The 16,378-nt window shown below is 37.3% G+C and overlaps 1 protein-coding gene across 8 annotated transcripts in view; it reads left to right on the top strand.

Annotated features, from left to right (window-relative positions):
* The window catches only part of USP37 (ubiquitin specific peptidase 37), a 94,766-nt gene that overhangs the window by 15,452 nt on the left and 62,936 nt on the right, over positions 1-16,378 (top strand). For all 8 annotated transcript variants that reach the window (XM_041737064.1, XM_041737057.1, XM_041737060.1 and 5 more), the window contains 4 exons: positions 3,863-3,963; positions 7,643-7,821; positions 8,174-8,251; positions 15,922-16,019. In XM_041737064.1, coding sequence (XP_041592998.1) covers positions 3,865-3,963; positions 7,643-7,821; positions 8,174-8,251; positions 15,922-16,019 — 454 coding nt within the window. In that variant the 5' untranslated portion in view covers positions 3,863-3,864. The remainder of the gene's footprint in view (positions 1-3,862; positions 3,964-7,642; positions 7,822-8,173; positions 8,252-15,921; positions 16,020-16,378) is intronic.

Below are 16,378 nucleotides of genomic sequence, written 5' to 3'. Positions count from 1 at the left end.
AAAGAAGTATTATGTACCATGACCAGGTGGAATTTATTTCTGAAATGAAAGGATGGTTCGAGATAGGAAAAAATCCATGTGATACACCAAATGAGTGAATGAAGGACAAAAGCCACATGCAGAGAAAGCATTTGATAAAATTCAAAACCCTTTCATGATAAAAACATCCAAGAAACTAGGAATAGAAGGACATTACCTTAACCCAATAAAAGCTGTAGATGAAAAGCCCACATGTAGATGAAAAGCCACATACATTGCTAACATACTCAGCAATGAAAAACTGAAAGATTTTTCTTTAAGATCAGGAACAAGGCAAGAATGCCTTTTCCTGCTATCCCACATAATACTAGAAGTCCTAGCGAGAGCACTTGGGCAAGAAATAGAAATGAAGTGCATCCAAATTAGGAAGAAGTAGGAGGTCCCTGGTTGGCTCAGTCTGGAGTGCATGCAGCTCTTGATCTCTGGGTCATGAGTTTAAGCCCCACATTAGGTGTAGAGCTTACTTTAAAGAAAAAAAAGAGGAAGAAGTAAAATTATCTCTTCTCAGATGATATGATACTATATGAGAAAACCCTAAGGATTCCACAAAAGAATATGGCTAGCAAAGGAGGAAGATTTAAATTATGATTGGGAAGAGTTACCTTGTTATATAAATCTTAGATACTTGTCTTTGTCTATGTGAAACTTACTCCATGGTTTTAGTCTTACTGTGAAGACAGCAAGTGCTATAGAAAATCATAAACAATATTATCAGATTCCCCTGTCCCTTCCTAATCCTTTTTATTTAAAATGTTTTGATTTTTTAAAAAATGTTATAGATCTTTTTAAGGAATAATCTAGTGCTTAAAAGAAGTTTTCTGTTATTACTGTTAGTATCCAGCTCTATTATTATCAAAAATTTATTACTAATACTTTAGAGTTGACAGACTTTAAATTGGGCTTCTTAAATATAAAAATATTAGAAAATGAGGATGTAGCAGTGCTACTTTGCTTATATTTAATAGATCTATTTGATGTGCTATTTTCCTTGTAAAATGAAAAAAAAATTATGATTGTGTGCCATTTAGTACCTACTCAATGTGTTCATGTTACCAAATCTGAGCTATGTCAATTTATTAAATAACTGTTGAATTTTAGAAACAAGGAATTGAATACTGTTAACGTTTTTTAGAATATGTCAGGGACTATGTCTATATTTCTCTTTTTGTTTCATTCCATCATACCCATCATTTTAATTGAACCACTGTTTTAAGAATTGATGTATAAGAAAAGCATGTCTATATATATTGGAATGGAAACCACAGCAGATCGTCTAGGGACCCAAGTTTGAATCTGAACAACATGATAAATAGAAAAATAGGAGTTTTGGACCTAAACAGATTTAGATTTGAATCCTACCTTTACTTATTTCAATATAGCACTTAATGATTAAATTTCAGGTTCCTCATCACTAAAATGAAGGGTTATATCACCTTAATTTCAGGGCTTATTAAAGAATAAGAACTCATAAATATAAAGCATGACTGACATATGATAGTAATTAAGAATAGCAGTGACTTGTTTTATGCTCTTAGGCTAGTTGTTTTAATCTTTTGGGTTTAGTTGCCTTGGCTGCCCCGAAGTGATAATATAAACTTTACAGAGACCAGAGTAGGATAATGAATGTAAAAATACTTCGAAAAGTATAATGCATTTATTATATAGTGTGTGGCATTTCTGATCAGTGGAAAAGAGACTAAAATTTGATATAAGTGTTATCTGTCAAGACAACTAACCATTTAAGAAGAGTAAAGCTGGCTCCCTTATTCCACTCCATTCATCTAAGTAGATTTTACATTTGGGCTCCTGGGTGGCTTAGTTGGTTGAGCATCCAACTCTTGGTTTTGGTTCAGGTCATGATCTCAGGGTTGTGAGATCGAGCCCCACATGGGGCTCCTCACTCAGTGGGTAGTGAGCTTGAGATCCTCTCCCTCTTTTCCACATCCTCTCTCTCTAAAATAGATAAATCTTCAAAAAAAAAAAAAGATTTTACATTGATCAGGGATTTGAACATAAAATGATAAAAGCTTTATTAAAGAGGGAGAGTGGATTTTAATGTAATATCTGGATGGAATAGAACTTTCTGAGTATGACATAAAAATCATTCAGTAAAAAAAGATTAATAATTTGTACTGTGTAAAAAATTTAAGCGATCTGTGGCAAGAGTAAAAAAAAAAAGAAAATATTAGTCACAGTGATAGTGTTAATGTTGCTAATATACAAAAGTGTACTTTCTAAATCAGTATGAAAAAGACCATCTAGTAGAGAAATAGAAACTGCATATAGGAAATTCAGGAAGTAAACAGATGGCTCTTACACATGAAAAAAATCTCAACATCACCAGTAATTAAATTTTTGGTATCACATTGGCAAGTAGTGTGAGGGGAACCACAATAGTGTCAAATACTGGGTAGGAACTGCGAGATATTTTTTGGAGGAATAAGTGATAATACCATTTTAGTTTAAAACTGTACATCCTTTAGAAATTTTTATTCTGGGATCCCTGGGTGGCGCAGCGGTTTGGCGCCTGCCTTTGGCCCAGGGCGCGATCCTGGAGACCCGGGATCGAGTCCCACGTCGGGCTCCCTGCATGGAGCCTGCTTCTCCCTCTGCCTGTGTCTCTGCCTTGTCTCTGCCTTGTCTCTGCCTCTCTCTGTATGACTATCATAAATAAATAATAATAAAAAAAATTAAAAAAAAAAAAAAAAAGAAATTTTTATTCTAAGGAGTTCTTAGGGCAGCCGGGTGGCTTAGCAGTTTAGCGCTGCCTTCGGCCCAGGGTGTGATCCTGGAGACCTGGGATCGAGTCCCATGTCGGGCTCCTTGCATGGAGCCTGCTTCTCCCTCTGTCTGTGTCTCTGCCTCTCTCTCTCTCTCTCTCTCTCTGTCTCTCATGAATAAATAAAAAAATCTTTGTTTAAAAAAAAGGAGTTCTTAGAATTCCTGTCCTCAGAAATAATTTTATTAGTTCAAGAAGATAGGTGAAAGAATGAATGTTCAGTATTGTTTGCATTTTTTAAAAATTAAAAGAATTTAAAATGTTCATTTCAAATAATTAGAGGGAAATTGACTAAAGTATAAAATACTCTTTAAAAGTATATACCAGGGCAGCCCTGGTGGCTCAGCAGTTTAGTGCTGCCTTCAGCCCAGAGTGTGATCCTGGTGACCTGGGATCGAGTCCCATGTTGGGCTCCCTGCATGGAGCCTGCTTCTCCCTCTGCCTGTGTCTCTGCCTCTCTCCCTCCCTCCCTCCCTCTCTCTCTCTCCTCTCTCTCTCTCTCTCTCTCTCTCATGAATGAATAAATCTTTAAAAAGTATGAATCAAAAAAAGTATATACAAATTGATGCTTCTACAGTACCTTACATGTTTTAAATTAGCATTGATTTCTTTGGAATAGAAGCCATTTATGCTGCTTGCTGAACTTAATAGAGGATGCTTTGGAGTATAGGTTATTGGAAGTATATCTGTCTCTGATTCTGACATGTTTCCTTGGCATCCAGTGTCACTGTTCATGTCATAGACACACAGTGACCAACTTTTTAGTAGTGTTAATTACCAAATATTTATGTGGGAGAATTTGTAGCATTTACATTTAAAAATTTATGTTTCTTTTACGTCTTCCCAAGTTTTTGCATATTATTTCATTTTTTGCTTGAGATTCTAGCTCTGAATTTAAATTGCTATATATATCTGGTAAACTTTCAGAATTGGTTGATAAGCACTTTCATTTTTTTACGCTTCTGTTTTTTCAGTATTCTATAATGATGATTAAACTCTATTAAAGTAAACGGCTTGGGATTTATTTATTTTCCCCCCCACCAGCCATGAAACCTTCTCAGGGGTCTGGTAGTTTTGGAGCTATTCTGGGCAGCAGGACTTCACAGAAGGAAACCAACAGGCAGCTTTCTTACTCAGACAATCAGGTATGTTCATTTGAATCTTTCTAGCTTTTAAAAAAAGTTATAATCTATTATTATGAAATCTTTTCAAAATTTATCACATACTATTCTTCTTAGATTTATTGAACACAATGTAGCTTATACTCTACATCTCATGGTATTCATTATGGACCATAGTAAAGTGTAGTTTTTAAAAGCATAGCTTTGGAGTTAGATGTGGGTTTGAGATTGGATGCTGCTACTTAGTAGTTGTGGGTCATTGAAGAAGTTCCTTGAGTATCCTGAGCCTCACTCTCCATCTGTAAAATTGAGATAGCAATAATATTTTAAGGGTTTTATGTGAGATAGAGATAATGCATGTAAAAGTGTTATTAGCCCACAATACCATATACTAACAATGCTATAAGTGTTTACTCCTATTATGTCTGTGATGCCTTTTGGGTCTGTTGTGCATTATGAACTTTACCCCTACACTATATGATACCAGACTTTTAGTTAAGATTTTCCATTTGCTTTTTAAATATTTTCTTTCATAAATATTCTGACAGCCATGAGACTTGCTTTACACTTTTGCAACTTAGCAGTGCTATGTCTTTGAAAATTTATCTTATAAAGGGAAACCAGGCAGGGGGATCCCCTGGGTGGCTCAGTGGTTTGGCGCTGGCCTTTGGCCCAGGGCTTGATCCTGGAGTCCCGGGATCAAGTCCCACGTTGGGCTCCTGACATGGAGCCTGCTTCTCCCTCCTCCTGTGTCTCTGCACCGCCCCCCTCCCCATGTCTATCATGAATAAATAAATAAATTTTTTTTTTTTTTAAGGGAAACCAGGCATAAAGTAAGAAAAACTTTGAAACTATTTTATAAGTAAACTGATGAATTCTATTTGGCTATGCAGAGAGATGATTACTTAGTCCATTTGCTGGACTAACCGATGAATAAGATTTTATTTTATTTTTTTTAATAGGTTGTGGGGTGTTTTTCATGTTTTAAATTCAGATGTAATTGATATGCTCTAAACTGCACATAGGGGCAGCCCTGGTGGCGCAGCGGTTTAGTGCCGCCTGCAGCCCAGGGCATGATCCTGGAGACCCTGGATTGAGTCCCATGTCAGGCTCTCTTCACGGAGCCTGCTTCTCCCTCTGCCTGTGTCTCTGCCTCTCTCTCTCTCTATCTCTATCTCTGTCTCTATGAATAAATAAAATTTAAAAAAAATAAAAAATAAACTGCACATAGTAGAAGTATACAATTTGATATGTTTTGACTTATGTATATACCTCTAAAATCATCACTGTAATCAACCAAGTGATCATAACTATAACCCTTAAAAGTTTCCTCATCCTTTGAAATTCTTCCTTCCTGCTTTCTCTCTGGCCCCTATCCCTAAACCTCAACTGGTTTGCTTTCTGTCACTATAGATTAGTTTGCATTTTCTAGGTTTTAAATAAATGAAATCATTATTTATTATTATTATTATTATTTCCTTTTTGGTCTACTTTTTTCACTCAGTGTAATTACTTTGAGATTCATCTATGGGGAGAAATTTAAACTGTACCATATTTATTTTATTTATTTTTTTAAGTTTCTTTTTTTTTTTTTTTAATTTATTTATGATAGTCACAGAGAGAAAGAGAGGCAGAGACACAGGCAGAGGGAGAAGCAGGCTCCATGCACCGGGAGCCCGATGTGGGATTCGATCCAGGGTCTCCAGGATCGCACCCTGGGCCAAAGGCAGGCGCCAAACCGCTGCACCACCCAGGGATCCCTGTTACCATATTTAGATGTATAAATGTTATCATATAAAGCAGAAACAAATATTTATACTCTCACAAAAATGATTCTTATCAACGGGATTGTAAAATCAATGTTATGGGTCATAACTGGGATTAAATTAAAAAAGAACAGAATATAAAATATTAAAGGAGATATTATACATAGTAAAGATAAGTATTTCTGAAACATTTGATTATTTTTTTTTAAAGATTTTATTTATTCATGATAGCACAGAGAGAGAGAGAGAGGCAGAGACACAGGCAGAGGGAGAAGCAGGCATCATACAAAGAGCCTGATGTGGGACTTGATCCAGGGTCTCCAGGACCACGCCCTGGGCTGCAGGCGGCGCCAAACCGCTGCGCCACCGGAGCTGCCCACATTTGATTATTTCTATGTATATATAATAGCTGCGATATTTCTGTTAAGTAGAGGTCATGGTTAAAATTTTTAAAAATGCAAAACATACAACATACATATAATATTGCTACTGCTTGTGTAACAAAAAGGATAAAATTAAATTGCTTTGCATTTGCATAAAGTAGAATACTCCTAAGGGACAAGAGAATGGGAACTGAAAGAATTTGGTGGATAGTAGTAGTAGGTGATACTGAAACATCACAGGAAATGGCTTTTATAATAGTATTTTGATATTTGAATCTTGAAAATGTATTACCAAGACTATACTTTCAGGGATCATTTCCTAACTCTGGGAAACGAACTAGGGGTGGTGGAAGGGGAGGAGGGCGGGGTGGGGGGTAGGGGAATGGGTGACGGGCACTGAGGCGGACACTTGACGGGATGAGCACTGGGTGTTTTTCTGTATGTTGGTAAATTGAACACCAATAAAAATTAATTAAAAAAAAAAAAGAATGTATTACCCATTTGGAAATAACTTTTAAAAACTATTCAGATGATCAGATTTTTTTCTTTCCTATGCTAACATTGTATGTAGTTCTATAGAAGAAAGAAATTGGAAATTTCTCCCATAGACAAATCACATAGCTTTTAATCTAGTAAAATTTACTGGCAGAAAGCTGATCAAAAGCACTGTTTCCCAAATTGCTTTTCCCAAACTAATATGTTTAAATTGTCATATTCACCCTGTATGTTCTTGCTGTGTCTTTAAGATAAATGCTTTGATTCATCTTCTGCCAGTGGACTGACTCTTCGTTTCATTTTTCCCATCATTGCATATACTGGTTTCATTCCTCCAGACTAGAATCCCATCAAAAGTCATATGAGGTATTTGTGACTTGGCATTTTAGTTGTGGCAACCAAATGTCATTGTTGCTCCTTTTTCTCACATTTATGTCACTTTATCATAATCATACTGGATTTTTTTCTCTGAAGATTTATTTTTATCCTGATCACTAAAATCATATCTTGTGTATCTGAGTCTTTTTATTTCAAGTCAAATATTCAAAGAAAATTCCTTTCTGCCTCTAGTTTTATTGTGGAAGTTTTAAATTTATAGGCGTGCTGGAAGAAAATAAGTGTCAAGTTCAGCTTCTGACACAGATTGTATATTACACTCCACTGGAGTGCTTTTAAAAAAAACTAAAGAATGGGCCTCAGCCTAGGCCAATTAGGCTAGAATGTCTGGAGATGGGTTTCCAGTTGTATTTTTTAAAATTGATTCCAGGGGATCCCTGGGTGGCGCAGCGGTTTAGCGCCTGCCTTTGGCCCAGGGCACGATCCTGGAGACCCGGGATCGAGTCCCACATCGGGCTCCCGGTGCATGGAGCCTGCTTCTCCCTCTGCCTGTGTCTCTGCCTCTCTCTCTCACTGTGTGCCTATCATAAATAAAAAAAAAAAAAAAATAAAGTTGTTAAAAAAATAATAAATAAAATAAAATTGATTCCACATTGGAATCAATGATCTAAAGGCATATCAATTAATTTGAACATTTAGCTATGTTAAACTTTACTCTTACAGGCATCTTCAAAAAGAGGAAGTTTGGAAACTAAAGATGATATTCCATTTCGAAAAGTTCTTGGTAATCCAGGTAGAGGATCAATTAAGACTGCAACAGGAAGTGGAATAACTGTTACCCGGACAATTCCCTCTTTGACATCTGCATCCACACCACTTAGATCAGGGTTATTAGAAAATAGGTATGGAAGATTTACTTTTTTTCTTTCTTAGTCATTAGCTCTGCCTGTTTATAAATAAGTGTCTTTTATGCCATTTAGGAAGACAAGTATTTTGAGAAAAAGGAGATTGTGCAGTTAGTAAAGTATGTTAGAAGAAAGTATAGAGTATATTTTTAGTAGGTAATTGTTTTATTTATAATTTATGTCAGTGACACATACTGAGCATGCACATATACAGTATATTAATCAAAATGTGGTTTAGAGAATTAGGCAGCAGTAGTCATGGTTCTTGTCCTTGAGTTTGTTGGTTTACACTTCTTAATGATATAAATTATGGCTTTTATAAATAACTTTTTTTCTTTGTCCTCTACAGGACTGAAAAGAGAAAAAGAATGTTATCATCTGGTTCAGAGCTGAATGAAGATTACCCTAAGGAAAATGATTCATCATCGTAAGTTGGTTTAAAAACCTTATGGCAGGGATCCCTGGGTGGTGCAGTGGTTTGGCGCCTGCCTTTGGCCCAGGGTGCGATCCTGGAGACCCGGGATTGAATCCCACGTCGGGCTCCCAGTGCATGGAGCCTGCTTCTCCCTCTGCCTATGTCTCTGCCTCTCTCTCTCTCTCTCTGTGTGTGACTATCATAAATAAGAAAGAAAAAAAAAAAAGAACCTTATGGCAGAGGCACCTTGGTGGCTCAGCCACTTAAGCATTTGCCTTCAGCTCAGATCATGATTTCAGGGTCCTGGGATTGAGCCCCAAGTCTGGGAGTCACACTCCCTTTCCCTCTGCCCCTCCCCACTTCATGCTTTTTCTCTCAAATCTTAAGGGAAAAAAAAAAAAAGAATGCCTATGGCACTAGATCAGTGTTTCTTACATTGACACACTCCCTGTGGAAAATTGGTGGAGGAGGTACAATTTATGAGAATGCTAAAGATAGAATTTAAAGTATTTTGGTGATGGTAGATTATAGACTCCATAGAGATTATTTGGCCATTGCTAATTGTTTTGGTAATTTCATTACCTCTCCCATCCTAGCTTTTTTTTATCTGCAATACTTAGACAAAGAATAGAAGAACTCATTAAACAGATGTTTCTTGTTGGCTGTTATTTTGGTGTGAATTCTTTCCTTCTCTTTACCTGTGAATTTTTTTTACCCTATTTGTGTGAAAAGTTAGCCTAGCAGTAAAAAGGATGTGAACCCAGGATACCAGGGTGGCTCAGTTGGCTAAGGGTCCAACTCTTGATTTCAGCTCAGGTCATGATCTCAGGGTCATGAAATTGAGCCCCATTTGAGGCTCCATGCTGGTGTGGAGCCTGCTTAAGATTCTGTCTCCCTCCCCACGCCACTACCTCCTTACCCCCTTGCCTGTGGGCACACTCTCTGTAAAAAGAAAAAGATGTGAACCTGACATGTCTATGCAAGGAACATCAGTCTTTTAGAGGTATTTTCTGGTTGAACAAAAAAGGATAGACCTAACAACAGAACAGTCACCAGCTCACAATCTCTTCCTCATCATGGGAAGAATTTTTTATGTTGGGGGGAAAATGGTTATTATACTGTTATGGAACACCTCAGTTATTACCTTTTTGAAAAAGTTCTTATTTAATTTTCAGTTAACATACAATGTAATATTAATTTCAGGTGTAAAATTTAGTGATTCAACACATAAAATACCCACTACTCATCACAACAAGTGTACTCCTTAATCCTCATCACCTATTTAACTTTTCCTCCTACTCAGCTCTCTTCTTATAACCATCAGTTCTCTATAGTTAAGAGTCTGTTTTTTGGTTTTCCTCTCTCTTTTTTTCCTCTAGAATATTTGTTTTGTTTCTTAAATTCCACATGTGAGTAAAATCATATGGTATTTGTCTTTCTCTGAGTTATTTTGCTGAGCATAGTACTCTGGCTCCATCCATATCATTGCAAATGGTCAATTAATGCCTTAACAGAAATCGGATGATAGTCAATTAACTAGTATTCTGGGTCAGAGGTCACCAGAAGGTAGTTGGGGAAAAAGCTAAAGAAAGTTTATTTATGGAGATCTTTGTCCTATTGCTGCAATAGGTATAAAACTGAGTAGGTGATAGGACTGGTGTGATACCTAAAGCTATATCACCATGGGCTCAGATTCATACTGTCTTTTGACCTACAGTGAACCGAGATAACTGCTTTAGCCTCTGCTCTCATTTTGCATTTTTGCTCTCATTTTGCCTATTGGTGGGAGTGGGGAAAGGAACAAAAGGGGAGGGCTTACTGCTTTCATTAAGGCTGAAAATTGTACACACTACTTCAGTGCACATTGGCCAGAATTTGGTCGTGTTGTTATATCAAATTATAAGAAACTGGGAAATATGCCTGGCCTATCCCAAATCCTATTATGGCAGAAGGATACAGCAGTTATTTGGGGACAACTAACAGTCTACTATAGTTTACCTCTCTAGCCATAGAAGTATACCTGTTCATCCCATATGTTTAGTCATTATATCCAGTTCAGAGTCCAGGATCTCTGGGTGATGTGTAGTTCTCTCTATAAGATCATAGTGTGCATATTACCATGTGCCTCGTAGTCTGATACCTAAAAGGCAAGTTAATCTGTATTCCCCACTCCCATTTCCATGCATACATCATTATACATTGCTGGCATAGGATAACCACAATAAAAATTTCCATTTAGAAAAGGCAGGAATAGGAAACTTAACGAGTTGCTGTTCTATTGCAGCAATAAAATCTTTGTAGGCAGAAGTTGTAAAGACAGTGAAGGCAATAGAGTAAGTTCTTGGTTAGCCCATATCGCAGTCTCTCTTCTATCCTCTGGGAGAAACTCCCTTCCCCACTATACTTCATTTGACTCCTGACTTTGTCCTCTGGTAGATTTCCTTTGCCTGTTATCTTTCAAGGGCATAGATGAATTAGGTTTTGAAGACTCTGTTCTTCCTTGGGGCTATTATGCAGCTTTTGTAGCCTGCTTCATGCTGATCAAGTTCTGGGAGTTTAGAAGTATCCAGAAATCTAGGAGTTTTAGAAGTCTAGAAATTTCTTTAAAGCTACAACAAGCAGGATTTTAATAGGTTTGAGAAAGAATTCAGGCCATTATTTTTGTTGTTTGGATTTTTTATTTTAATAAACTCTTAAGTTTTGAAATAATTTTAGATTTACAGAAAAGTTGCAAAGACAATATAGAATGTTCCTCTGTACCCTTACCCAGTTTCCCTTAATATTAACATAGAGTTATTTTTTCCCAAGCTTCTTCCTGAGTTACCTCCTAACATTGCCTCGGTTTGAGAATCAGAAGCAGTTGGATTTTTTTGGTCTCGTATGGTCTCATTACCAGGCAATTTCAATTCTAGGCCATTGGCATAGAGAGCTGTATTCTTTTTCATCTTTGATTGTAAGGTGGCTAGCCCTTGCCTGAATTTATCTGTCTTGAATAGGGCCTTGCTGAAACACAGACCAGTGTTCATACTGTCTCAATCTTTTAGAGCTATAGGTTGAGTAAGTATGCAGTCTGCTTTCAAAGACATTACAGATGACAGGCTTTGGGTTTGTTTGTTTGTTTTTTTTAAGATTTATTTTAGAGTGTATACATGCATGCATGAAGTTGAGGGAGGGGCTGAGGGAGATATTTTCAAACAGACTCCCCAATGAGTGCAGAGCCTGACGTGGGGCTTGATCCTGAGATCATGACTTAAGCCGAAACCAAGATTCGGACACTCGACTGACTGAGCCATCCAGGTGTCCCTGCAGATAACAGGTTTATAAATATCTTGCTGAAATATAACAATCGTCACCAGCTTTCTAATCTGTAATATCGGAGTCCTTATTCTCTACCTTCCTACTGTAGGTAGTGCATTATATTTTAGATTTGTTATGATAGCACCCCACTTCTAGTAACAAAATTTGTGGATTCAGGGTCCAGTTGTAGGAAATAAAATTCACTTTAGCTAGTTTACACACAAAAATGTTTGCCTTCAGAGAGTATGAAATAACTTCAGAATCATTAGGAAACCTGAAAATAGGCTATAGGTTAAGCTTTCAGGATGATTTTGAGAACTATGCCACAGATCAGGTCACCAAAGATGCTCCTGGCTATTGTCAAATCTTTTTTTTTTTTTTTTTTAAGATTTTATTTATTCATGAGAGACCCAGAGAAAGAGAGGCAGAGACATAGGCAGAGGGAAAAGCAGGCTCCATACAGGGAGCCCGATATGGGACTCAATCCCGGGACTCCAGGATCACGCCCTCAGCTGATGTCGGACTTTCAACCACTGAGCCACCCAGGTGTCTCTATTGCCAAATCTAATAGCTGAATTGGAAGCTGTCATCTCTGGAACCATGCTGACACTACCAAGATTAGAAATCTCTATAGAAAAACCAGACACTTCCAAAATGGTTTTTGCCATCACAGTAGAACACATGATCTCTGTCTTACTTCCACTTTGCAGCTCTTATACAATTCTATGTAATTACCTTATCTTAATTCACATCCTGAACACTTAACTAGGAAATGTAGTTTTTTAGTTTTCTGGCTTTTATAGGACAGATATGCTAAACGGTGGTTGTAATAGACAATTGCATGCCAGTTCATATTCACCACACTTTGGGGTCATCTCACTTTTCCCACTTAGAATTCTGTCTGGTGAGCCCTAAGTTTCTGATCTTTGTTCTGAGCTAATAATACTTTTTACAATATCACAGTTAGATTTTTTGAAGTTTAAGTTTCTTAGAAGACTGTAGATTAATATACTTGAAAAGTAACCTGTTAAGAAAGTGCCCATAAGAGAGACCAGAGTGAGGAAAATAGGACAGGGAAGGGAGGAAGCCAACCAAGGGTGTGATCTCTGTGGGAGAGTAGGCTTTATCTTGATCCAGCAAGGGACTCTGGGTCTGTTCCAAATTGAAGTAAGGAAGTTGGGCTTTTGTGTTCTCATACTGTACAGTCTTTGGTTCTGTGGCTCTGCCCAGATGGACAGAATATGTTAAGTAGCCCAAAGACAGTCCTCTGAAGAAGAACTGCAGGTGCTAACTGTTGAAAACACATTTTGGAGGTGTAACACGAAGGGATCGGAGGGGCTCTGTTGGAGCATTACTTATTAAATTCATTTCATGTTATCACAGATTCTTCACATTGATGCTGCCCAATATCTGGATGAAAATCTTACAAAAGGGGAGTTAAAGGGATGAGCTATAGTCCTTTTTGTCCTTATTGGTATAGGTAGCCCTGAGGCTATAACTGATACTATCATCTTTTTCTTCTACCATCTGTTCTAGATTTACTGCATTCTTCCCTAATACTTTTGCTGGTCTTGGTGATTTGCCTAGTGATATGACTAAGATCTGCATCCCTGTGGGGATGAGCCCCTGGTCACTCTGTGCTTGTGCAGGCCATGGTTGCTGAGATTGCCCATTCGTAGTTAAAACTGAACATGATAGCACTAGGAGAGTCCCTAGTGTGCTCCTATTATTCCAGACATATTCCTGCCCTCATTATATAGCTATAGCATCAACCCTACCTCCTTATAATAATCAAACCAGTTACTCCTGCTAGTATAGCATTTCCTTTCTTTGCCTGATGCTCTGCCAACATGAGGAGCCCAAAATGAGTAACAGCCATAACTTTAGATTAAATGGGATTCTTATTATTCCCACGGGTGAAAAAGTTCCCCCTGTGGGGGAACCAGGACCTGATTTTTTAATGTCTCTGTAGTGGAGTTCTCTGGTGAACATTAATATGTGAAAAAGATCTTCACCCTTTATATACATTTCCATATGGCTATTCATTTATCTCTTCATAAATCATTTCTCCCTGATCTTCCAGGCCTGTTATTTGCAGGCTCCTGACTATCCATGCAAACAGTTTGCCACTATTTAGGAATCCATAGCCCACTCCTTTCTCCACACAGAGTGGTGAATGAAATGTACCTCTCAAACTCTGCACAGTGGAGGATTTCCTTTCACCATCCCCTTTTTGGGCAATCCAGTAATGGCTCTCTAGTGCAACAACACTTCATTTTCATTTTCTAGCAAGATACTGAGATGATCTATCCATGAATCGAGCCAGGTTGTTTTTTTTTTTTCCTTCTTTCATTGGTTATAGGGAGTACTCATAAAGCCTGTTCTTGTTATCTATTCCTGTTTATGTAGAACTCATCCTAGGTATACTACTTCCATTTTCTAAGGATTACTCCTCTATCTTCCTGATCTTACGACTTCAGGAGTATGATAGCACCCAGCTCATGTTGGCGAGCTCTGGTTGATGACCCATAGTCAGATATTCAGTCTTTAGTAATATGCCAGGAGTAGTATGTGATACTTCCTAAGAAATATATACTTTTTTTTTGCTGCAGATAGCATGGTCTTACTCTCAATTCCTAAAGAGCTGGGCTGCAACTGATGATTTTGATCCAGTCACTTTGGATGAGTGATTCCTCATGGTGTCTTTGTGTTTAAGTTGATGGTTGGCTCAGCTGAATCTATCATATTCTCTCTTGAGTGGATCAGTACTCATAGCAACAACCAACCAGTTCTATAGTCTTTATGGTTATTATTCTATATCATTTGTATCAGTTATCTGTTGACCACTCCAAAATGTAGTGTCTTAAAATAGTAGCTATTATCGCCTATGAGTTAATGGCGACTTGAGTGGTTCTGCTTATCTGGGCTGGAATTGGCTGATTGTGGCTGAGTACTCTCATTTTGTTACACATCCATGGTCATTTGGTGAGTTGGCTAGTAGTTGGTTGGTCCAGAATGGCCTTACCCATATTGGCTGCCTAGTAGTTGGGTGATCAGAATGATTGGGCCGTGTGTCTTTCATTATCTAACAAGTTAGCCTGGAGTTACTCACAAAGCAATGTCAGGGTTCCAAGAGACTAAACATAAATCTGCAAAGTGCTGTTAGCCTTACAATCAGGAGTTACAAACTCTTAATATCTGTTGCAATCTTTTGGGGAAAGGAAATCACAAAGCCATCCCATTAAGGAATAGGAAAATAGATGAGACTGGACTTCTTGACAGGGACAAGGAAAGGAATAATTTGGGACATATTTTTAAACTTTATTGAAGTACATATTTACATATTATAAAATTCACTTTTTAAAAATGTACAATTCAGTAATTTTGGGTAGATTGATTAAGTTGTGCAACATCACCATAATCTAGTTTTAGAACATTTCTCTAACTCCAGTAAGATCCATTGTGTGATCTACCACATTTCTTGCATGCTAGAGATATCACATGAGCCATGTTCTCTTCTAATTTATTCCATCCCAATTCACTACAGATGAAAAATTGTAGTAATTGTAAAATATAAGGTCCTAGAGGGATTTTCACCAGTAGTAGGCTTTCTTTTACCATTGCCAAATAAATGGTCCAATTCCAGAATCCTGTGCTTAGAAGTATGCTTCCTAGGCCCATTTCTACAACCAGCTGTTGTAGATCAAGTTCTCTAGAAGCAGACCTTGAAATGGTGGTTTGTGTGATTATTTATTAAGGAAGTACTCCCAGAGGATAACAGGAAAGGAGTAGGGAAAGCAAGTCAGTCAGTGAGTATAGAAAGTGAAGCCTGAATGTGATCTCAGACAAAAATCAAGCAGAGGTTAGGCTTCATCCTAATTACAAAAAGGAAATGATGTTATATAACCATTTTTAAAAAAATTTTTCACTTTAAAGTTGTTCTCATCCAAGGCAAGGGAAATGGGCTTGGGCTTCTTGACCTTACTTGTGACTCTCAGAGTGCAGGTAAAGGAACTCTAGTAGCTTGAGGACAATCTGTGGAAAAGAGCCCTGGGTATGGCTGTCAAAAACAAACCTAAATTGGTGTGGAAGAGAGGACACAAAAGGGGGTTAGAGTGAGTCTGGGTAGAGTATCTGCATTATCTGCTATATGCATGATGGGTCTCCTAAAATAAGCACTTTTAATCAAAGCATGAGCGTATTTCTGACTGATCCTGCTCCACTTGTATAGGTTTAGGTATTTGGGAGTAATATATGGGGGAAATGTGACTTAAGGAATTTTAACTACATGTGAAATGTAAATATTCTGAAATGATAACTACTTAAAATTAAGAACTGTGTCTTTATATACCTATGCATATATTGAATTAAATTATTAACTGTAGGAACAACAAGGCTATGACAGATCCCTCCAGAAAGTATTTAACCAGCAGTAGAGAGAAGCAGCTGAGTTTGAAACAGTCAGAAGAGAATAGGACATCAGGTAAGTATTTGGTCTTCATATAAGATAATCATTTATTATATGACATACTGTATTAAGACTAGAAATAAAAATTAAAACTGGGATTATCTACTCTATATTATTCAGGAATATTGCATGATTCAGTACTAGTTATTGGGTGCCAATTTGTATCCAGTACTTGCCTGAAGTATTAGAAATGTAAAGGAATTTTTATTCTATTAGCAAAAAATTTACCTTTACTTTCTTTCCTAATTAACTACCTAAAATTAAACTTTTTCATTGTCAAAGTACCTGGACCATAAAATGAATCCAAGGAGTTAAAGTGGTTAAAACTGAATTTTATCAGTGTTGCTACATCTTAGAAGTTCCAGAACATTTTG

Source organism: Vulpes lagopus, chromosome 22 (assembly GCF_018345385.1).
Source record: "Vulpes lagopus strain Blue_001 chromosome 22, ASM1834538v1, whole genome shotgun sequence".
NCBI lineage: Eukaryota > Metazoa > Chordata > Mammalia > Carnivora > Canidae > Vulpes > Vulpes lagopus.
This window is presented reverse-complemented; position numbering and strand designations above follow the sequence as displayed.